Consider the following 24996-nt stretch of genomic DNA (forward strand, 5'->3'; position numbering starts at 1 on the left):
TGCTATGAGCCAAAGGTTAAAATATATTCGTTTAAGGAAGGAATTAAGTTCTAACAAATTTCGGAAAGATTTCCATTAAAATGTTTTGGCACTTAACAGAAATAAGCTTTGGTAAACTGAAAAAGTGAAAAATTCAATGACACTACAATGACCAACACATTGGTTACTGGATTTTTTCCTAAGTCTGCTTAGGTTGGTGCTCCTAATTTTATAAAGCTGAAGTAAATATGTAGGTATATTTCCTACCACTGCATAACAACTAATTTCCTGGTGGTTTTATTAGGAAGTGATAAACTAGGTTATCTGTTTGAGAACTTTGTTAAAAATGATGGTGACGAACACACCACTGTAAAGCAACTATACTCCAATAAAGATGTTAAAAAAGAAATGATGGTGATTATAGGATAATGTAAAAATTGAATAACCTAATGAATATAAGGCAGTAGCATGGAGGCTAGAATGTAGTAAGTGCTCAACAAATGTTAGTGTTTAAACAGTAAAAATTATGGCAGTTATTGTCCCTACAGTTAGAATGCAATTTGGAATTTGGAACTTCATATTTTAAAGAAAGGAATTTCTTAATTAAAAGATTTGTAAAAATATATATGCTATTTTATGTACACACATACACATACACACATAAATACAAGCAGGATGCAAATATATAAATATCACCAAAAGAACTATTTGAGCATTAAATCAAGCAGAAATATTTTGGCAAAAACATGGCACCACCATTCTATTATAATAGTGATTACTAACTTTTATAATTAATTTATAGCCAGCTTACTTCCAAAAAGGATTTGATGTGACTTATTGTTGAAAAGCACAGCTATATTAATTATGAGTGGGCTTCCCTGGTGGCACAGTGGTTGAGAGTCCGTCTGCCGATGCAGGGGACACGGGTTCGTGCCCCGGTCCGGGAGGATCCCACATGCCGCAGAGCGGCTGGGCCCGTGAGCCATGGCCGCTGAGCCTGCGCGTCCGGAGCCTGTGCTCCGCAATGGGAGGGGCCGCAGCGGTGGGAGGGCCCACGTATGGCAAAAAAAAAAAAAAAAAAAAAAAATATATATATATATATATATATATATAATTATGAGTAAAAACAAAATAAAACACTGTAAACTGAAAAAGGAAAAAAAACAAAATCTTGGGACAAAAGGCTTCTTAATTTTAGAAATAGGTTACAGGTATCACATCAGTCATTGAATACAAAGGCTGAACACTAATTTATGATCTTTTTAAACAGCCGCACAATGTGGCTTCTGGAGAGGAAAAACCTTTTCTCTATCCTCTTATGTTTGTCTTTGGAAGCCTTCGGATTAAACTGACAGTAAGATTAGCAAGGGAAAAGATGAAGTTTATTCACAAGTTCACAAAGAAAGTGGCTCAAAGAAATGGCTAGAATTTAGAGTTTATATACCATCTTAATAGGAGAAGGGGAGGGGGAGAAAGGACACTCAGAAAAACAGGTGACTTTTTAGGGAAGACAAAATGACCTTTAGGAGAATAGATGGACTTAACAATAATCTTGACGTGACAATATTTATTTAATGCAATTTGTCATCTGACTTCCCCACGTATAGGAAGCCTACCTTAAAGGGGGTTTGAGGCAGTTGAATTCTTTTGGAAGGGTCTGCTTTTAGGCAGATGGGGGAAGGTGGGGTTTAAGACAAAGTCTTTTTTTTTTTTTTTAACCCTTGTTTCTCAGACATCTTCAGATCAAAATAATTTTTATGCCACAGTGGTATAGTCTGGATCCCTTCATGGATTCAGAAAAAGATGATGGCAAGAGAATAAATACGATGTCAAGAAAAATAAACTGGCAAGAGAATAAGTATTCCTGGTAAAAATATCAGTCAGACATGAAAATTCTAAAGAATGTCGTTTTACATTGATAAATTTTCAGTATTTTCATCCATAATAAGACTATCTTTAAATGTATTAGAAGCTAAAATTTCTGGAGAATAAGGACTTTTATTGGAAGTAAAATGGGTTTTATTATAAAGTATACTTTATCTCCTAACTTTAACCAGTTTTTCTTCACTCTGGGAATACAGAGGTGGAGGCAAAAAAAAAAAAAAAAAAAGTCCATGGAAATACCTAATGAGAATAAGGCACTGGTTGTCTTCTAGGTTTAAAAAGGAATTTCTGAGGATAATGTGAATTCAGATAATCATCATCTTTACAGATATTTTAAAATTACCTCTAATATCTTGGCACAAGGTCCACTAACAAGCGCAACCACACCACTGTCAGATACCTGAGCAAAGGAAAAAAGGAACATAGCACGTAAATGGAGATGATGGAAGCAAACTTTTATAAAAATTATTAATTATTTAGATATAGTTTTATTTCCTCCCGTTTGGCAAACGTGTCTTAGCCACACATACCTTCCACCCTTACTGAAAATAATTGGGGGGGGGTGCCAAATTATACTGTAATTATTTAACTACCAAAGCATGAAGCCAACAATTTTAGTGGACTTCCCTGGTGGCGCGGTGGTTAAGAATCCGCCTGCCAATGCAGGGGACACGGGTTCGAGCCCTGGTCTGGGAAGATCCCACATGTTGTGGAGCAACTAAGCCCTTGCGCCACAACTACTGAGCCTGCGCTCTAGAGCCCGCAAGCCACAACTACTGAAGCCCACACACCACAACTAGTGAAGCCCGCACACCTTAGAGCCTGTGATCCACAACAAGAGAAGCCACCGCAATAAGAAGCCCGTGCACTGCAACGAAGAGTAGCCCCTACTCTCCGCAACTAGAGAAAGCCCGCTCGCAGCAACGAAGACCCAACATAGCCAAAAATAAATAAATACATACATAAATAAACAAATAAATAAAAAATTTTTTAGCAACAACAAAAAGAATTAGGTTGAGTTATGGAAATACTCTGGGCAAATACATACAGTCTCTACCTTTCAAGTCTGTATTTCATTTACCTGAGTAGATGAAAAATCAACACACTGCAAAAATGGGCAGTTTTCTCCTAACGCCTGCAAGGACACATCAGTAATACCTAAGCAGCCACCTAAATCAATGATCTTTAGCAGCCGGCAATTGAGTGCAAGAGCAAGGACTCCTTCATCAGTGAGATTGCAGCATCTTTTCAAAGAAGCTTCGTGCAGGTAAGAACAAGATGAAGCCACAGCTTTTATTCCTGAGGGAAAACATAATTCTGTATCAATGAGCTATATATGTTTATATATGAGAAATGTGACTGATTTTCATTTCAGCAATCACCAGTACTGATATATCCAATTGCATGTTAGCCTTTTTCAAAGTAGTGCATGTGGGGATATACTTTATTTCCAGTGATGTTGTCATTATTTAAAACTCTTTTGGAATGTTTCAAGAATTCTCTACATAATCTGTAGTATATTCTTCAGAATATCTGCAATTAATGACAAGACTTTTTTGTTTATGATTAGACTTGCTTTTAGGAAATAGCCAAAAGTCATTCAGAACCAAAATAGGTAATTAAATAGTAGATGATACTTCTTTTTGTTAAAAGTTTTAAATAAAGTTAATTTTCTCGTGGACTCTGAAAAGAAATCACAAGTTAAATGGCCCAAATGTCTTAAGTAATAGTTTTCATGCTTATCCTTAGGAATCATACCTGTATCTCTGTGTTCTCTCTTCCCTCTTTGATTCTGCCCTTTGCTACCAACATGCTCCTTCTTTGTTAGCCTGGACCAATCTTACATTTTATTAAGGGTCAAGAAAACAGAAGCCCTTAAATCCAATTCAACTGATGTAAAAGCACTTTAGTGACAGGTACGTGAATAATGTGCCACATAAATAGAAACGTACTTCAGGAATCCTGGGCCCTTCAGTCATGGACAAATATTATAGCCCTGTTAAAAGACACTTTCATGGGCAAAATACACAAAAGGGAAGATGGTAAATTCGTGTGTAGGTCATTTTTATTGTTTTCCATATCTTAAGAAAGAACTCTTATTTTATTCATCAGTGTCCAGCATGAAAGTTCTTTTTAGTGAATCAATATTTGTGTAAACATTTTAAAACTTATGCTTCTTTGCAGTATTATGAATATCCTAACTTGCTAACCGAGCTGATTGTAAAATAGAGCCAACTACCCACAAGATTTTTCAGAAACCTAGGTAGCCAAGTAACTCTTTCTTTCTTATACTGAAGAAAAAGATAAAAATCCTCTATTGAAAAAAAATGGTAAAAATCCATTAATTCATGTAACAGTCACACTGAAAAATGCAGTTTGTCTGGCTATAAAAAACTGTAACTGGAGAGGCCCATGTACCGCAAAACAAACAAACAAACAAAAAACTGTAACTGGACAAGGCCGGTACCAAGTTCAGCTGCTTGCTGCTCGAAAGGCCAATACTCCAGAGACAAGTGTTGGTGGAAAAGGAAAAGTTTGCTGTATTCAGGAGGCCAGCAACCTGGGAAGCTGGTGGACTACTGTCCTAAGACCATCTCCAAGTTGCCGGACGGGAGACAAAGATTTTATAGGCAGTGTGAGGGAGGGAGCTTCAGGGTACATGAGCAGTTTGTACACAATTTTCAGATTGGTTGGCATCAAGGTGAAGTTTCAAGCAACACCAATCTTCTGGTTTCAACCAGTCTGGGGTCTACGTGCTGATGGTCAGCAGTTTTCATCTTGTGGGGGTATGCTTCCTGTAAAAACAACTTAGGAGTGTGTGTTAGACCTTTATATCTTTCAGGGAACTGGGAGCTTGGTGATTTTGCTATATGACTGGCTTATAGTATAAACTGTTCCCATCTTCCAGGCCCATGTCCTTGAAATTGGTATCTGGAATGAAGTTGGTATCTGATTAGTTGGTATCTGGAATTAAGGATTAGTTCTTTCCTAGTCAATCAGTCATTGTCTAATATAGTTTTATGTCAGCAGAAGTGGAAAATATATGATTAGTTTTGTGCTGTTCAAAATGGGGCAGCTTATGCTCTGGCTACAAAAACTATGCAGTGAATAGGCTGAGAGGAGAGTGCCTAGTAAATTTAATCTGATGATGATGATTTAACTTTCTGTTGTAATATTACAAGAAAGCCTTAACAAAGTATGAACTGGTCATTTCTTGTTTCACTATACTAGGTAAAATATTTAAAATATAGAGGTATCTATCCATGTTTATTTTAAGTATGTTTAAACTTCAAGGTAGTGACTTAGTGTATTTCCCAACTTTCAGCACTGATTATAAGCAAGAATTCTAATTTGGATTCTTTAGCTTAGTTTGAATATTTTATTGATAAATATAGTTCCTATTTCTTTGACATATTTATACTCTCTTTTAACATATTTTCCCCTTCTCTGCTCCAAAATTATGCCAGATGGTGAACAGTACTCAACCAATTCATTGTGTTAATAAGCATACCTTTTGAAGTTATGGAAATTCTGTTTTCTTTTGAGGAATTTAAAATTAATTTCTTCAATTTTCTGCAGTTACATAGGTGCAGGAGAGCAGTATCTGAAATATCACAGCTTCGTAGATCTAGAGTTTGGACTTCAGGATGTAAAATCTATAATAAATACATGATTTTGAGAAATTAATATTTCCTATAAATATAAATGTTTATTCCATATTCAGTGTTTTGATGGTCATAACAGACAAACAGAAGGTGGAAAATACAGCAAAGAATACAGAAACATATCTGTGTGAAGACAGATACATACAGCAGGAAAAAACCAACCAACTTCCAACTGGAGGTGCAGCTTCTAGTGTCCCCAAAGTCTCACTGGGACACAGAGCACTGTTGAGACAGCTGGCAGAGAGTAAGGACCCACTAGACCTGCAAGCAGAACCAAGGTGGTGGGAGGAGCTTATCCTCTTCCAGTGGTTCCTATTATTAGAGATTCTAACTCTGTGTCTCTTTGCTCAGCAAGTACGAGTCTTTAAGCACTTATATACCAAACGCTTATCTAGAATATTTACCTCCTTCATTTTTCTTTTTGGGAGCTAGTACAAACAAACCCAGTATTACTGAGTGTTTACTTGAGGACAACAAATAGCAGGTCAATTTCAAAGCATTCTGAGTTCTTTTTTTTTGTGGTTTGCAGGCCTGTCACTGTTGTGGCCTCTCCCATTGCGGAGCACAGGCTCCGGACGTGCAGGCTCAGCGGCCATGGCTCATGGGCCCAGCCGCTCCGCGGCATGTGGGATCTTCCCGGACCGGGGCACGAACCCGCGTCCCCTGCATCGGCAGGCGGACTCTCAACCACTGCACCACCAGGGAAGCCCTGAGCTCTTTTTCTGGGGGTATTTTCCTTCTCTTTTGCTTTATTTTTATGAAAATAGAAATGGCTTATACTTTTCTGAACATGAAAGTAATGTACTGTTATTGTAAAACATTCAGACAGCACAGAAAAATTATAGAAATGATACAAATAACTATTTCTATTTATTGAGCCCTTACCAGGAAGGGTACTGTGTTATATAAAATATGTCATTTAATATTCTCTCTCTCTCTCTCTTACATACACATACACATACACACACACACACACACACACACACACACACCACCCTAAGAGATTGGTCATTGCTATTTTATAAATGAGAAAATTGAATCACTCGGAGCTTAAGTAGCAACACAAAGTACACAGCTAAAAAAGGAGCCGAGCTAGGATGGGAAGCCAGGTCTTCCTAATTCCAAAGGCCATGCGTTTAACTAGTTATAGCTAAAATTACCCATAATATCAACACCCAGTGACAAACATAACGTTAGTTTTGATGTTTTATGAGTTTTTAAAAAAACGTTTGAAGAACAATGGGATCAGATCGTATATATTTATAAATGGGCACTTTTTAAAAAATAATTAATTGTGGTTACATACTATTTCATTTTACGCATGCACCGTAACTTATTAAATGTATCCTACACTGGCAAACACTTAAGTTGAACATTCAGACTGATTTTAAGAGGCAATATAGTACAGTGTATAAACGAGCATGTACTCTGGAGGCAGGCTGCCTGAGTTCCAAGCCTGTGATTGTGATCAAGCTCTGCTTTCTTTTTGTGCCTCACTATCCTCATTAAGATGAGGATGATATTTGTGAGAAATAAAGGCGATCATTTTTTAAATGGAATAAGACATACTAGAATAAAACAGAAAATATCCAAGTGTACTGTACAGAGTACTGTTACACACAGGTGTGGCTTGTGCGCTAGCGTCACAATGTAACATATATATTTCTTATTGTGGGTCTTTTTTTTGCCATTTGTTTATTCACCCTGCATTTTAATTTTTTTCCAGCTTTATTAAGGTGTACTCAATCAAAAAGTTTAAACTTCTTGAAAATATGGGGTTCATGGATGCTATCACCATGAAGACAAGAGAAACACCTGAAAGAATAGTGGGAGAAGATTTTTTAGAAACTATTACACATGGACATTCTGGTTATCGGGAGAAAAAAAGAACCCCAACACTTCATTATATTTTAAAATTATTACGAATCCTACTATAAACCACTGTTCCAAAAATCTGAAACCATAGCTAAACAGTAAACTATAATAGCTTTACAGGCTATACATGCTCTTTGTATATGCTCTTACCTCACTTATATTAGAATCTGTTATCTGCCCCTGCACGCTCATTATTTTGATCAGTCTATCTTTTATGTTGGGTGGCAAAGGCTTAATGTCTGTGATGTATCTCGAAATATTCTTCATGAAGCACCAAAGGCATCTGAAATACAAATACAATATAGTAAATTACACTGTACGGGTACTGATTCCTAATATATTTTTTTAAATAGATCTTTATTGGAGAATAATTGCTTCACAATACTGTGTTAGTTTCTGTTGTACACCAAAGTGAATCAGCCATATGCATACATATACCCCCATATTCCCTCCCTCTTGAGCCTCCCTCCTATCCTCCCTATCCCACCCCTCTAGGTCATTGCAAAGCATCGAGATGATCTCCCTGTGCTATGCAGCTGCTTCCCACTAGCTAACTTGTTTTACATTTGGTAGTCTATATATGTCGATGCTACTCTCACTTCATCCCAGCTTCCCCCTCCCATCCTGTGTCCTCAAGCCCACTCTCTATGTCTATATCTTTATTCCTGCCCTGCAACTAGGTTCATCAGTACCTTCTTTCTTTTTAGATTCCATATATATGCATTAGCATATGGTATGTTTTTCTCTTTCTGACTTACTTCACTCTGTATGACAGACTCTAGGTCCATCCACCTCACTACAAATAACTCAATTTCGTTTCTTTTTATGACTGAGTAATATTCCATTGTGTATATGTGCCACATCTTCTTTATCCATTCATCTGTCAATGGACATTTAGGTTGGTTCCATGTCCTGGCTATTGTAAATAGTGCTGCAATGAACATTGTGGTACATGTCTCTTTTTGAATTATGGTTTTCTCAGGGTATATGCCCAATAGTGGGATTGCTGGGTCATATGGTAGTTCTATTTTTAGTTTTTTAAGGAACCTCCAAGTGCTATTTGTTAGTGCTTAGTCCTTTCATAAACAGGGTGTACATTTTATATGAATATTACAACTTAAGCTTGGTACGATGCAAAAGCCTAGTCTGTGCTCAGTTATGGGCAAGTTTCTTTTCCTCTACAACTTTTTCTCATCATACCTCATTTACTAAAATGCATTCTGATGACAAGATATTTTTCTTAAGTCAGTCTCTCCAATTCCTAAGACACAGTTTCCACCAAGTTTTTAGTCACATATTTCTAACTAAACATTAAATTAGGGCCTACAAATTGACAAATTTTATTTGTTAACCCAACAATCTTGCTTTCACTATTTTTCTTAAAAATTATGCAGGTATTAGAATCACTCAAGAAAGAACTGTAACCACAAAGATTCCACAAATAGTACAAATCACAGATAATAAACTTAGTGCCAGTATTGCACATGCACAAAGCAGGCAACAACCGAGACCTACATGACCAACATACCCCATATGTGGCCTGAGATTCCAACTATCCGAGACACTCATATGTTAAACAAATAATACAAACCTTATTTAATTTCTGCCTACAAATACTCCCTCATATATACACTTTTACATTCATGAATAAATATGATCATACACTTGAATTTTTTTAGTGCAATCTTTATTTTTTCTTCTTTTGGTTGCCTCTGCCTTTCCCTCTCCTTTCCTTCCCCCTTCCATTATTTAGTTCCTCACCCTGTTCCGTGTATGTTCCCTCTTATTTTTTCTCTGTGCTTGTACACACACATGTGTGCTCACACATGTATGTATGTACTCAAACATACATTTAAAGGGTTAGGTTGCGGGTGGGGAGAGATCACTGTTTCCTAGAATGGCATCACTGTATACTTACTTTTCTACACCCTCTTTCACTCAATAATACCTTAGGAAATTCTTTAAAACATCAAGTGTGGTTTTAACTCTCCTTTAATGCCAATATAATATTTCACAGTGTGGATGACTTTAGTCATGAGATGAGAATTCCATGGTAACATATGGTGTCAGATTGTTTTCTTCATATTTCCATCAGCAGTGTTGGAGGGTTCCCTTTCCTCTACATCCCTAAGCAGTAGGTATTATTGTTCATTTTATTTATTTTTCCATTATGTCCATTTCCCAATCTCATCCCCCACCACTCCAGGAAACCATTCTAATGTCTGGTATGTATCCTTTTGTTGTATGTACCCTCTTAACATGATTGTTATATGGATATATTTCTAATTTATGTATGTGGTATTTGTCATAGATTTGCTTAGTCTTTCACTCAGCACTGTTTTTTGTTTTGTTTTGGTTTGGTTTTTTGTTATTTATTTATTATTTATTTTTGGCTGCGTTGGGTCTTCATTGCTGTGCGTGGGCTTTCTCTAGTTGCAGTGAGTGGGGGCTACTCTTTGTTGTGGTGCATGCGTTTCTCATTGTGGTGGCTTCTCTTGTTGCAGAGCACGGGCTCTAGGTGCATGGGCATCAGTAGTTGTGGCTCACGGGCTTAGTTGCTCCGCAGCATGTGGGATCTTCCCGGACCAGGGCTTGAACCCATGTCCCCTGCATTGGCAGGTGGATTCTTAACCGCTGTGCCATCAGGGAAATCCCTTAGCACTGTTTTTAAGATCTACTTACTCTTAAATGTTGGAAGATCTCATGGGTGAAAAGTGGTATCTCATTACTTTAATTTGTATTTCTTTAATTACTAGTAAATTTAGTATCTTTTCATAAACATGCTGGTTATCTAGATTTTCTTTTCTCAGGATTGTCTATTCATATCCTTTGTCTATTTTGCTGTTTTTTACTTAAATGTGTAAGAGGTATTTTTGTGGCCAAATACATGACTGATTTTGTATATGCTCTATAAATATTCAGAGAATGTAAACTCTCTGAGAGATGTAATGTTCTCTTTCTGTGTATTATATGTGTCTAAATATCTCTCTCTGTGTATGTATACACAAATATATTATGTGTATATGATTATTTATTGATTAATACACAAATATCTTATGTGTATATGATTATTTATTGATGAGTATCATTTAATTCTTCTATGTTCTTATTTTTTCTACTAAATCTGTAGAATTCTTAGTTTGCAATACTTGTATTTTGAAATCAACTTTTCTTTTTATTTCTACAAGTTTTTGCTAGTTTATGTACATTACCATTTTATAATGAAAATTTTCAAAAATACAGAAAAATAAAATAGAATGATATAAATCATGTACCCCAAACCAAGAATTTAAAAATTTATTTTATCATTTTGTGTCAGGTACCTTTCATAAGATATAAAACACTTCAGATAAAATTAAAGCCTCGTCTGCCTATTTAGGTTTACTTTCTTTATCTCCATTTGCAGAAACAACTATTACCATGAAGTTGTTCTTTTCTTTTTTAATTTTTATTGGAGTATAACTGATTTAGAATGTGTTAGTTTCAGGTGTACAGCAAAGTGAATCAGTTTTACATATACATATATCCACTCTTCTTTAGATTCTTTTCCCACATAGGCCATTACAGAGTATTGAGTAGAGTTCCCTGTGCTATACGGTAGGTCCTTATTAGTTATCTGTTTTATATACAGTCGTGTGTAGATGTCAATCCAAACCTCCCAATTTATCTCTCCCCCTCTCCCTACACCCTGGTAACCATAAGTTTGTTTTCTATGGCTGTAACTCTATTTATCTCTTGTAGATAAGTTCATTTGTAACCTTTTTTTTTTTTTCTTTTTGCGGTACGCAGGCCTCTCACCGCTGCGGCCTCTCCCGCTGCAGCGCACAGGCTCTGGACGCACAGGCCCAGCGGCCATGGCCCACGGGCCCAGCCACTCCACGGCACGTGGGATCCTCCTGGACCGGGGCACGAACCCGCGCCCCCTGCATCGGCAGGCGGACTCCCAACCACTGCGCCACCAGAGAAGCCCCTAACCTATTTTTAGATTCCACATATAAGTGATATATTTGTCTTTCTATGTCTGACTTACTTCATTTAGTATGACAATCTCTAGGTCCATCCATGTTGCTGCAAATGGCATTATTTTGTTCTTTTTTATGGCTGAGTAATATTCCATTGTATATATGTACCACATCTTTTTTATCCATTCCTCTGTCGATGGACATTCAGGTTTTTACCATGTCCTGGCTATTGTAAGTAGTGCTGCAATGAACATTGGGGTGTATGTATCTTTTTGAATTATGGTTTTCTCTGGATATATGCCCAGGCGTGGGATTGCTGGGCTGTATGGTAGTTCTATTTTTAGTTTTATAAGGAACATCCATACTGTTCTCCATAGAGGTTGTACCAATTTACATTGCCACCAACAGTATAGGAGGGTTCCCTTTTCTCCACACCATCTCCAGCATTTACTGTTTGTAGTTTTTTTTTTTTTTTTTTTTTTTTGGCTGCATCAGGTCTTAGTTGCAGCGTGCAAGATCTTCATTGAGGCATGTGGGATCTTTCGTTGTAGTGCACAGGCTTCTCTCTAGTTGTGGCACACTGGCTCCAGGGCATGTGGGCTCTGTAGCTGTGGTGCACGGGTTCCAGAGCACATGGGCTCTGCAGTTTGTGGCACACGGGCTCTCTAGTTGAGGCATGTGAGCTCAGTAGTTGTGGCGTGCGGGCTTAGTTGCCCCACAGCATGTGGGATCTTAGTTCCCTGACCAGTGATCGAACCTGTGTCCGCTGCATTGTAAGGCAGATTCTTTACAACTGGACCACCAGGGAAGTCCCTGTTTGTAGATTTTTTTGATGATGGCCATTCTGACTGGTATGAGGTGATACCTCATTGTAGTTTTGATTTGCGTTTCTCTAATAATTAGTGATGTTGAACATTTTTTCATGTGCTTTTTGGCCACCTATATGTCTTCTTTGGAGAAATGTCTATGTAGATCTTATGCCAATTTTTTGATTGGGTTGGTTTTTTTGATATTAAGCTGCATGAGTTGTTTGTATATTTTGGAGATTAATCCCTTGTCAGTTGCTTAGTTTGCAAATATTTTCTCCCATTCTGAGGGTTGTCTTTTCATTTTGCTTATGGTTTCCTTTGCTGTGAAAAAGCTTTTAAGTTTAATCAGGTCCCAATCATTTATTTTTATTTTCATTAATCTAGGAGATGGATCGAAAAAGATCTTGTTGTGATTTATGTCAATGAGTGTTCTGCCTATGTTTTCCTCTAAGAGTTTTACAGTATCCGGCCTTATGTTTAAGTCTTTAATCCATTTCAAAACATTATATTAATAATATAATTAATTATTAATAATATAATTATGATATTAATACTAATAATATTAATAAGATTAAATCCATTATATAACATTTCAGATAAAATTAAAGCCTCTGTCCACCTATTCAGGTTGACTTTCTTTTTTTTTTTTTTTTTTTTTTTTGCGGTACGCGGGCCTCTCACTGTTGTGGCCTCTCCCGTTGCGGAGCACAGGCTCCGGACGTGCAGGCTCAGCGCCCAGCCGCTCTGCGGCATGTGGGATCTTCCCAGACCGGGGCGCGAGCCCGTGTCCCCTGCTTCGGCAGGCGGACTCTCAACCACTGCGCCACCAGGGAAGCCTCAGGTTGACTTTCTTTATCTCCCTTTGCGGAAACAACTACTACCATGCAGTTTTAAAAATAGTCCATGATTTTATTATACTTCTAATACTAAAGTATATATGCATAAAGAGCATATAGTATTCGTTCTGTACTTATAAAATATCATGTATTAAGTTTCCTACCATGACTAAATTTGACAATTGTCCTTATAATTGTGACAGTTTTCTTTTTTATAAAACTATGGTGTTGGTTGCAAATTTATGATCATTTTATCTTCTCGTGGAACATTCCTTTTACCCTTAAGTAATGTTCCTATCTATATTGATGTTTTTCACTTCAGTAAAACCATTCAGTTTGGTTTTACTATTGCTCCACCATCTTTCTTTGGCTTCTTTTGCTAACATCTTTGCAAGATTCATCTGCGTTGTTGTAGATAGCTATAGTTTGTTCATGCCCATTTTCACTGCTGCATAATATTCCACTGTATGAACAATTTATTTATCTATTTGACTGTTGATGTACAGTGTGGTGGTTTATAATTTTTTACTATTAGGAATATTAATATGAATATTTTGGGATATGTCTCGGTACACATGTGCCTATGTTTCAATCAAGTACATACCTGGGAGTGGAACTTCTGACTCATATGGTATGCATATGTTTAGCTTAATGCCCAACAGTTTTCCAAGGTGTTTGTACTGATTCAAGATCCTACCATCAGTCAATGAAAGTTTCTGGAATCCATATCCTTGTCAACACTTGGCATTGTCAGTCTCTTTAATTTTTGCCAGTATAGTGAGACTATAGTAACAATGCATTGTGGCTTTAAATTTCAATCCCAGATTATTAATTTGAGCACATTTTCATTCCTTTATTGTATTGATACATTTGGATAGTCTCTTGGAGTTTCTGTCCAAGTATCATGTCCAGTTTTCTTTTGGGTTGACTGTTTTACTTAGTGGTACATAGGAGTTCCTCTTATATTACAGACATGAGCCTTCTGTTGATTATTTATGTTGTAATTATAGACTCCCATTCTGTGGTTTGCCTTTTCATTCTCTTAATCATGTTTTATGTTGTGGAGAAGTACATTTGATGAGGTCCAATATGTGTTTTCTTTATAGCAAGTATTTTTTTGTGTCCTGTTTATGAACTCTTTCACTGTTCTACATTCATGAAAATAGTCTCCTATGCTTTCTTCTAGAAAAAATTCATTCATTGTTTTACCTTTCACTTTTTGACTTAAAAACCCTCTTGTAATTGATTTTTGCAATTGTCAAGAACTGTGCAGAGTCTGAGAGTTTACCCTACTTACTAGTTTATGAGTTAGCTTTATTACCATTTCATGAATGCTAGCAGAAGACATGAGATCCATGGGTCAGAGAAAAAGGACTTTATTACTAATGACAAGAGCAGTAGCCAGAGCTTCATGTTTCTGTTGGTTCCCCATGCCCTCCAAGTCCTGCAAATATAATGTAGGTAGGTCCAGATAGATGTTTGCCCATGCAGTGGGTTGTATTACAGGAGAGGAACACTGAGCTTGGGGGAATTCACCATTCTTATAGCAAACTGAAGCAAGCCTGCTCTTTTTGGAAGGAGAAAATACTTCATCCCTCAAGTCTGTTTGCTACAAACACAACCTTGAGAAATGTCCTAGGTAATCAAGGCCCCGCATTCTTGGTATACCCAGCAAGAATGTGCAGGTCCACAGCACTGCCTCTCCCAACAATCTACCCCAACATGTTCTTGGCTGAATTCAAATATTCATGTAAGTATGCCACTCTGTCAGCCATTTAAATTAATTTGACCAACAGAGGCTAAAACCAAATCCGTTCAATTTGTCACTTAAAGCATTTAATTAAAGCTACTATCAATAGTACTCCAAGTAGCAGGATAGGGCCAACCTGCAGTAATGATGACCTCAAAAGTGCCTGCAGGCAGCCATAAAAAGAAAGGAAACTGAGTTATTTGTAGTGAGGTGGATGGACTCTGTCTGCCACACAGAGTGAAGTAAGTCAGAAAGAGAAAAACAACTACTGTATGCTAACACATATATATATAGAATTTTTAAAAAATGGTTCTGAAGAACCTAGGGGAAAGACAGGAATAAAGATGCAGATATATAGAGAATGGACTCGACAACGCGGGGAGGGGGAAGGGTAAACTGGGACGAAGTGAGACAGTGGCATGGACATATATACACTACCAAACGTAAGGTAGATAGATAGTGGGAAGAAGCCCCATAGCATAGGAGATCAGCTCGGTGCTTTGTGACCACCTAGAGGGGTGGGATAGGGAGGTTGGGAGGGAGACACAAGAGGGAGGGGATATGGGGATATGTGTATACACATAGTTGATTCACTTTGTTATAAAGCAGAAACTAACACACCATTGTAAAGCAATTATACTCCAATAAAGATGTTAAAAAAAAAAAAAACTTAAAAAAGAAAAAAAAGTGCCTGCAGGGTCCCAGACTCAGCTAACTGTGAAAAAGTATGGAATGGGTGGAGGTGGGGGACTAGTAGGTCTTATCTTAAGACAGGATGTGGTCAAAATCCAGTCTATCATCCATTATGAAACATGCAAAGGAATTTAGGTGGTTATTTCAATGACTACCTTTTTCTTTCTTAGGGCTTTTAATTTTTAAAAAATCTGTCCGTTATTTTATCTATATCCTTCCCTTAAGGATAACTGCTCCTTTGTTTTTGAACATTTCCAATATCTTTGTTTTAAAATATTTTTCAAAATTCTATTGTCTGTAGTTCGTAAAGTGTCAATTCTCCTATTTTCTGTGGAGTCTCTTTCATGCTATTTTTTTCTTTAGATACTTTATAAATTTTGGCTGTTAATGCTTCTTTGCACAAGTAGTTTTGCATGAGAGTCCTGTATTCTTTGTGTTGTGAAAGCAAACCTCATAGAGAAGGTTTCAGTTTTCCTCTTCTTAAGGACTCTGTCTTTATCTTGTTGAACTGCAATAACAAAATACCATAGACCAGGTAGCTTAAAAAGAAATGAACTTTAATTTTTACAGTTCTGGATGCTGGAAGTCCAAGATCAAAGTGCCAGCATGGTTGGGTAAGGGTTCTCTTCCTGATTCACAGCTGGGACCTTCTTTATGTGTCCTCACATGGTGGAAGGGGCCAGGGATTTCTCTGGAGATTCTTTTGTAAAGGCACTAATCCCATTCATAAGGCTCCACCCTCATGATTTAAACACCTCCCAAAGGCCCCAGCTACTAACAGTATACCTTTAGGGGTAGGATTGCAACATATGAATTTTAGAGGTACAAAAACATTCAGACCATAGCAGACCTCATAAGTATTCACAAATTCCAAAGCATAGTTAACTGTTATGTATCCATTTTGAGGATATTAACAGTGAAAATTCAAACCATACACCTGCACATAATAAATGCACGAGATACTAGTTTTTAAACAGGAATTCTATTTTTGGCTGGGACTTTATATCCTTGCCATTGATGTGGGCTGCTCTTGGAAGAGTGTGACCTCAAGCTAGGTGGCTCTGCAACAGAGGTAGATTCTGATGGAGCTGAGTAATGGAAGCTATCTGCTCACCCTCCTCCCACAGGAGGGCAGAAAGTCCTTCCCTGAAGGGTGAGCTGGATGGCACATCTCCATGGATTTCACTCCTGTTTTCCAAAACTATGCATTATTTAGGTTGTTTACATGTTTTAAGTAATTCATACTGGATGGACTACAACAAATAAGAAAGGTAACGAGTTTACACTCTCAGCTCTCATTATCCTCAACTCTGTTATGATATTGAAATCAAATGCTCTACCATCGACAGAAAGTGATGTCATTTATTCTAAAAGTTAAAAGCTTAACTAAAAAAGATCATTTGGGGAGTAACTGCTTTATTAAGATATAACTGATATAACAGTGGTTTTTAGTGAATCCACAGAGTTCTGCATCCATCATCATTATCTAATTCCAGAAGATTTTCAATACACTAAAATCAAATCTTGTACCCATTAGCAGTCACCTGCCAATCCTCCCCACCTTCCACAGCCTAGGGAACTACCAGAAGCTCCACAGAAATCCCTAGCCCCTTCTACCATGTGAGGACACATCGAGACAGGGTGTTATTTTCTGTATCTCTAGATTAGCCTATCTGCACATTTCATATAAATGGAATCATAAAATTTGTGGTATTTTATTACTGGCTTCCTTCACTTAGCATAGCATTTTCAAGTTCATCTACATTGTAACATGTATCAGCACTTCATTCCTTTTTACCGCCTTTTGTTTATCCATGCATCAGCTTATGGGTATTTGGGTTGTCTCTACTTTTGGGCTATTATGTATAATGCTGCTATAAACATTTGTGTATGAGTTTTTGGATGGACATATGTTTTCATTTCTTTTGGGGACATATCTAAGAGCTCAGTTGCTGGGTCACATAAAACTGTTGGGTCATATGGTAACTCTATGTGTAAACATTTGAGGAACTACTGAACTATTTTCCAAAGTGGCTACACCATTTTATGTTCCTACCAGCAGTGTGTGAGGGTTCCAATTTCTCAACATCCTTTTCAATATTTGATGTTTTCTTTAATCTTTTAAAAATTTTTATTTATTTACTTATTTATTTTTTTGGCTGCACCAGGTCTTAGTTGCGGCACATAGGATCTTCATCATGGGATGCAGGCTCTTAGTTGTGGCATGCGGACTCTTAGTGGTGGCATGCACATAGGATCTAGTTCCCTGACCAGGGACTGAACCCGGGCTCCCTACATTGGGAGTGTGGAGTCTTGACCACTGGACTGCCAGGGAAGTCCCTAATCTGTCTTTTTTTTTTTTTTTTTTTCTTTTTGCTGTATGCGGGCCTCTCACTGTTGTGGCCTCTCCCGTTGCGGAGCACAGGCTCCGGATGCGCAGGCCCAGCGGCCATGGCTCACGGGCCCAGCCGCTCCGCGGCATATGGGATCCTCCCAGACCGGGGCACGAACCCGTATCCCCTGCATCGGCAGGCGGACTCTTAACCACTGCGCCACCAGGGAGGCCCTGTCTTTTTTTAATATACCCATCCCAGTGGCTATGAAGTAATAACTCATTGTGGTTTTGATTTGCATTTCACTGCTGGCTGATGATGTTGAGCATCTTTGCATGTGCTTGTCAGCCATCTGTATATCTCCTTTATAGAACCATCTGTTTAGATCCTGCTCCCACTTTTAAGTTGGGTTTTGCTATTTATAGTATTCTTAGTTGAGGTTTTTCTTTCAGCACTTTAAATATGTCATCCCACTACCTTCTGCCTCCATTGTTTCTGATAAGAAGTCCACTGTTAATCTAATTAGGCTTCCTTTATACATGAGTAATTTTTCTCTTGCTGCTTACAGGACTTTCTTCTGGTCTTTGGCCTCAGCATTTTTACTATGATATTTGTGTTTAGATCTCTTTGTATTTATCCTACAAATTCATTGAGTTAATTTCAATTCACTGAGTTTATTGGATGTGTAGATTAATATTTCTCATTAAATCTGGCTTTTAGCTATTATTTCTTCAAGAATTTTTTCCTGCTCCTTTCTCTCCTTTTGTTCTGGTATTCCCATCACATGTATGTTGACATGCTTATCCCATACTTCTCTGAGGTTCTGTTCCATTTTCTTCATCCTATTTTCTTTCCACTCTTCAGATTGCATACTATTATTTATCTTCAAGTTCATAATTCTTTCTTCTGCCAGTTCAAATCTACTACTGAGTCCCTCTAGTGATTTTTAAATTTCAGTTATTGTACTTTTTCAATTCCAGAATTTCCATTTGGTTCTTTTTTATATCTAATTTCTATCTCTATATAAATATTCTCTATTGTATCTACTGTATGAGACATTGTCATCATGCCTTTCTTTACTTCTTTTATTTTCCTTTTTTTGAAATTGAGGTGAAATTCGCATAATATAAAATTGATCATTTAAAGTGTACAATTCAGTGGCATTTTGTATATTCATGTTGTGTAACCACCACCTCTATACTTATAAAACATTTTCATTAGCCCAAAAGAATACTTACACTTATTAAGGAGTCAATTTCCATTCCTCTTTTTCCCCAGTACCTGGCATCTACCAATATGCTTTCTTTCTCTATGGAATTTTCTGTTTCAGGTATTTCATATAAATTAATTCATATAAATGTGAACTTTTGTGTCTGGCTTCTTCCACTTAGCATAATGTTTCTGAGGTTCATACATGCTCATGTATCAGTATTTTATTCCTTTTTATGGCTGAATGATATTTCATTGTATGGATATATCTCATTTTGTTTATTGATTCATTGGTGATGGACATTTTGGTTGCTTCTACATTTTGGCTGTTGTGAACACTGTTACTATGAACATTTGTGTACAAGTATTTGTTTAAGTACCCAGTTTCAATTCTGTTGGGTACATACCTAGGAGTGGAATTGCTGGGTAATATGGTAATTCTATGTTTAACTTTTTGAGGAACTGCCAAGCTGTTTCTCCCTTGACTTCTGTAAGTATGGTATCCCTTAGTTCTTTGAACACATTTATAGTAGTTTCTTTACGTCTTTGCTAAGTCCAACATCTGGGTCCTCTCAAAGGCAGTTTCTGGGTAAATACAATAAAAGCTGTTACCACTGTCTTAGACCAGGGGTCAGAAAACTATGGCCAATGGGCCAAATCTGGCCTGTTATCTGCTTTTGTGTATAAAGTTTCCTTGGAACACAGCCATGTCTGTTCATTTATATACTGTCTATGGCTGCTTTCACACACTGTAATGGCAGAGCTGAGACCATATGGCCTGCAAGTCTGAAAATATTCATTGTCTAGACTTACAGCAGTTTGCCAATATCTACCTTAGATAATGGTAATACTATTAAGATTAAGGCTTATATTTTTACTGACTCTTGGACTATTGCCAATTGCCTAGTCACCTGGTCTGCCATTTGCAAGACCACAGTTTGGTAGATTAAAGATCAAGTCCTCTTTAGGACTGTGAATTGTAGAAACAAATTATAGCTGATATACATGGCAATGGCTCATTCCCTAATGGAATGGGCTGGATTCATGCTGTTAATTAAGTATGCCCCACCCAGATCCCTGTCATTGCTACTGGGAATCCATCATCACACTGAACATGGCAACACATCCACCATCATGGCCGAGGAAAGTAAGGATTATCTGTGTCTGATGTTAAAGCTACCACTGCATGCCAGTCTTGTGCCTCCTTTCAAAAGTTTGCCTGTTGGGCTTCCCTGCTGGTGTGGTGGGTAAGAATCTGCCTGCCAATGCAGGGGACATGGGTTCAAGCCCTGGTCCAGGAAGATCCAACATGCTGCTGAGCAACTAAGTCCATGTGCCACAACTACTGAGCCTGCACTCTAGGGCCCATGAGCCACAACTACTGAACCCACATGCCACAACTACTGAAGCCCATAAGCCTAGAGCCCGTGCTCTGCAACAAGAGAAGCCACCACAGTGAGAAGCCTCTGCACCTCAACGAAGTGTAGCCCCCACTTGCTGCAACTAGAGAAAGCCCATGCACAGCAGTGAAGACCCAACACAGCCAAAAATAAATAAATAAAATAAATTTTTTTAAAAAAGTTTGCCTGTTTGTTTTCTAATGAAATAGGCCACAATACATGGAGTGTTGTCCCCTCTCACTCCTGACAAGCTGACTATATTGAGCCTTTGACCACTTGCCTTGGGTCCTCCATTGATGCCTTACTGTTGTCGATACGTTTTCAGGTTATGGTGTCACTGTTCCAGTCTGATCAACCAACTCAAGCCACATTGGCCATAACATAAAATGTGTTATGTTTTTGGCCTTTCAGGCCATATGCAGTTGGACAGTATGATGTCTCTTATTGCAAATGTTCACTCAACACTGGACCAATAATCAAGGTATTCAATGGACTTTCATATCCCTTATTATCCTCAAGCTGCTGGTTCCAACAAGAGGTAAATGGATTTTTTAAAAAGTCAACTAAAGAGATTTCTGACTCTACCTCCTTAACTTTCTCCTGGTCCACACATCTTAATTAAATGCAAACATCCACTGAAAGAGTTGACATCCCCTTGGCCACCTTCTAGATAATGATCAGGATTAAAGGGGTGGAGGATTATCTTGACCAATTCTGAAATTTTAGAATTCTACTCTGACATTTCCTGAGCATGATACATCTTTCTTTTCCCTAATAGCTACCCCAAGCCAGTCTGGTTGGTACAGCTGGGTGGCAGCCTGGCCAAAAAGGAGCTTATAGAATTCAAACTTAATCTTAGTTTAGTCACCTGCATTCTCCTTTTGGATTGAACTGGCTCTAGATCAGAGTCAGCAAACTATAACCCATGGGCTGAGCCTGGTCTGCTGCCTGCTTCTGTAAATAAAGTTTTATTGAATCAGTCATGACTGTTTCTTTATTATGTATTGTCTATGGCTGCTTTTGCTCTACAAAGGCAGAGTTGAGTAATTGTGACAGAAGCCTACAAAACTGAAAATATTTCTCTTCGGCCCTTTACAGAAAAAGTTTGCTAACCTCTATCCTATGAAGATAATGACCATTTGGTTGAGTAACTGCTCACCAAGTTCCCCTGCAGTAACCCATGCCCATGAAGGTGGGAAATATGATGGATTCCTATAAATTTTGGAAAAATATCCTTGTCGGACTACCCTGGTGGTCCAGTGGTTAAGACTCCACACTCCCAATGCAGGGGGCCCAGGTTCAATCTCTGGTCAGGGAACTAAGATCTTGCATGTTGCACGGTGTGGCCCCCCCAAAAAATAAATTAGGGGTACCTTCAAGATGGCAGAGTAGTAAGACATGGAGATCACCTTCCTCCCCACAATTACATCAAAAATACACCTACATGTGGAATAACTCCTACAGAACACGTACTGAACACTGGCAGAAGACCTCAGACTTCCCCAAAAGCAAGAAAATACCCACATACCTGGGTAGGGAAAAAGAAAAAAGAAAAAACAGAGATAAAAGAATAGGGACGGGACCTGCACCTCTGGGAGGGAGCTGTGAAGGAAGAAAAGTTTCCACATACTAGGAAGCCCCTTCACTGGCGGAGATGGGGGGTGGGTGGGGGGGAAGCTTCGGAGCCATGGAGGAGAGCACAGCAGCAGGGGTGCAGAGGGCAAAGCAGAGAGATTCCCGCACAGAGGATCGGTGCCGACCAGCACTCACCAGCCTGTGAGGCTTGTCTGCTCACCCGTTGGGGCAGGTGGGCACAGGGAGCTGAGGCTTGGGCTTTGCAGTTCAGATCCCAGGGAGAGGACTGGGGTTGGCTGCATGAACACAGCCTGAAGGGGGCTAATGAGCCACAGCTAGGCGGGAGGGAGTCAGGGGAAAAGTGTGGACCTGCCTAAGAGGCAAGAAACCATTGTTTCGGGGTGCACGAGGAGAGGGGATTCCTTACCTGTCTGCCCACAGAAGGCAGAGCACCGCCTAAATGAGCTCCAGAAACTGGTGTGAGCTGCGGCTATCAGCTCAGACACCAGAGATGGGGAGGAAACACTAACGCTGCTGCTGCAGCCACCAAGGATCCTGTGTGCAAGCGCAGGTCACTACCCATACCCACAGGGAGCCTGTGCAGCCCACCACTACCAGGGTCCCATGATCCAGGGACAACTTCCCTGGGAGAACACACATGGTGCGCCTCAGCCTGTTGCAATGTCACACCGGCCTCTGCCACCGCTGGCTCACCCCGCATTCCAATTATAACTACTGTACCCACCCTCTCCTGGCATGAGTGAGCCAGAGCCCCTAATCAGCCGATGCTTTAACCGCATCTTGTCTGGGCAGGAACAGAAGCCTGAGGGCAACCTACAGGCAGAGGTGGGGGCAAAACCAAAGCTGAACCCCAGGAGCTGTGCGAACAAAGAAGAGAAAGGGAAATTTCTCCATGCAGCCTCAGGAGCAGTGGATTAAATCCCCACAATCAACTTGAGGTACCTGCATCTGTGGAATACCTGAATAGACAACAAGTCAACCCAAAATTGAGGAGGTGGGCTTTGGGAGCAACTGTGGACTTGGGGTTTGCTGCCTGCAACTGACTTCTTTCTGATGTTTATGTTCATTGTAGTATGGTTTTTAGCACTTGTTATCATTGGTAGATTTGTTTATTGGTTTCGTTGCTCTCTTTTTAAAAATTATTTTATTTTAATAATTAAAAAATTTTTTTGTTTTAATAGTTTTATTTTACTTATTTTTTATTTATTTTTCTTTCTTTTTTTCCTCACTTTTCGTCTGAGCTACTTGGCTGACAGGGTCTTGGTGCTCCAGCCTGGTGTCAGGCCTGAGCCTCTGAGGTGGAAGAGCCGAGTTCAGGACATTGGACCACCAGAGACCTCACAGCCCCACGTAACATCAATTGGGAAGAGCTCTCCAAGTGATCTCCATCTCAGTGCTAAGACCCAGCTCCCCCCAACGGCCAGCAAGCTCCAGTGCTGGACACCCCATGTCAAACTACTAGCAAGAGAGGAACACAACCCCACCCATTAGTAGAGAGGCTGCCTAAAATCATAGTAAGTTAACAGACACCCCAAAACACACCACTGGACTCAGCCCTGCCCACCTGAAAGACAAGATCCAGCCCCACCCACCAGAACGCAGGCACCAGTCCCCTACACCAGGAAGCCTACACAAGCAACTAACCCAACCTTACCCACTCGGGGCAGACACCAAAAACAACGGAAATTATGAACCTGCAGGCTGTGAAAAGGACATGCCAAACACAATAAGTTAAACAAAATGAGAAGACAGAGAAATATGCAGAGATGAAGGAGCAAGGTAAAAACCCACCAGACCAAACAAATGAACAGGAAACAGGCAGTCTACCTGAAAAAGGATTCAGAGTAATGATAGTAAAGATAATCCAAAATCTTGGAAATAGAATGGAGAAAAAAAAAGGAAACGTTTAACAAGAACCTAGAAGAACTAAAGAGTAAACATACAATGATGAACAACACAATACATGAAATTAAAAACTCTCTAGAAGGAATCAATAGCAGAATAACTGATGCAGAAGAACAGATAAGTGACCTCAAAGATAAAATAGTGGAAATAACTACCACAGAGCAGAATAAAGAAAAAAGAATGAAAAGAATTGAGGACAGTCTCAGAGACCTCTGGGACAACATTAAATGCACCAACATTCATATTATAGGGGTCCCAGAAGAAGAAGAGAAAAAGAGTCTGAGAAAATATTTGAAGACATTATAGTTGAAAACTTCCCTAACATGGGAATGGAAATAGTCAAGCCCAGGAAGCGCAGAGAGCCCCATACAGGATAAATCAAAGGAGAAACACGCCAAGACACCTATTAATCAAACTATCAAAAATTAAATACAAAGAAAAAATATTAAAAGCAGCAAAGGAAAAGCAACAAATAACATTCAAGGGAACCCCCCTAAGGTTAACTGCTAATCTTTCAGCAGAAACTCTGCAAGCCCGAAGGGAGTGGCAGGACATATTTAAAAAATGAGGAAAGGGAAAAACCTACAACCAGGATTACTCTAACCAGCAAGGATCTCATTCAGATTCGACGGAGATATTAAAACCTTTACAGTGGCTTCCCTGGAGGCGCAGTGGTTGGGAGTCCGCCTGCCGATGCAGGGGACACGGGTTCCTGCCCCGGTCTGGGAGGATCCCACGTGCCGCGGAGCAGCTGAGCCTGTGAGCCATGGCCACTGACCCTGCATGTCCGGAGCCTGTGCTCCGCAACGGGAGAGGCCACGGCAGTGAGAGGCCCGCGTGCCGCAAAAAAAACAAAACAAAACAAAAACCTTTACAGACAAGCAAAACTTAAGAGCATTCAACACCAGCAAACCAGCTTTAAAACAAATGCTAAAGGAACTTCTCTAGGCAGGAAACACAAGAGAAGGAAAAGACCTACAAAAACAAACCCAAAACAATCAAGAAGGGCTTCCCTGGTGGCGCAGTGGTTGAGAGTCCGCCTGCCGATGCAGGGGACACGGGTTCGTGCCACAGTCTGGGAAGATCCCACATGCCACGGA

General features: G+C 39.1%; 1 protein-coding gene across 2 annotated transcripts in view; it reads right to left on the reverse strand.

Annotated features, from left to right (window-relative positions):
- AMN1 (antagonist of mitotic exit network 1 homolog) overlaps positions 1 to 24996 on the reverse strand; it is a 71332-nt gene that overhangs the window by 17851 nt on the left and 28485 nt on the right. For both annotated transcript variants that reach the window (XM_060113580.1, XM_060113579.1), the window contains exons 2-5: positions 7554 to 7686; positions 5375 to 5519; positions 2945 to 3162; positions 2207 to 2263 (exon numbers count right to left, since the gene is read on the reverse strand). In XM_060113580.1, coding sequence (XP_059969563.1) covers positions 2207 to 2263; positions 2945 to 3162; positions 5375 to 5519; positions 7554 to 7670 — 537 coding nt within the window. In that variant the 5' untranslated portion in view covers positions 7671 to 7686. The remainder of the gene's footprint in view (positions 1 to 2206; positions 2264 to 2944; positions 3163 to 5374; positions 5520 to 7553; positions 7687 to 24996) is intronic.

This window comes from Mesoplodon densirostris, chromosome 11 (assembly GCF_025265405.1).
Source record: "Mesoplodon densirostris isolate mMesDen1 chromosome 11, mMesDen1 primary haplotype, whole genome shotgun sequence".
NCBI lineage: Eukaryota > Metazoa > Chordata > Mammalia > Artiodactyla > Ziphiidae > Mesoplodon > Mesoplodon densirostris.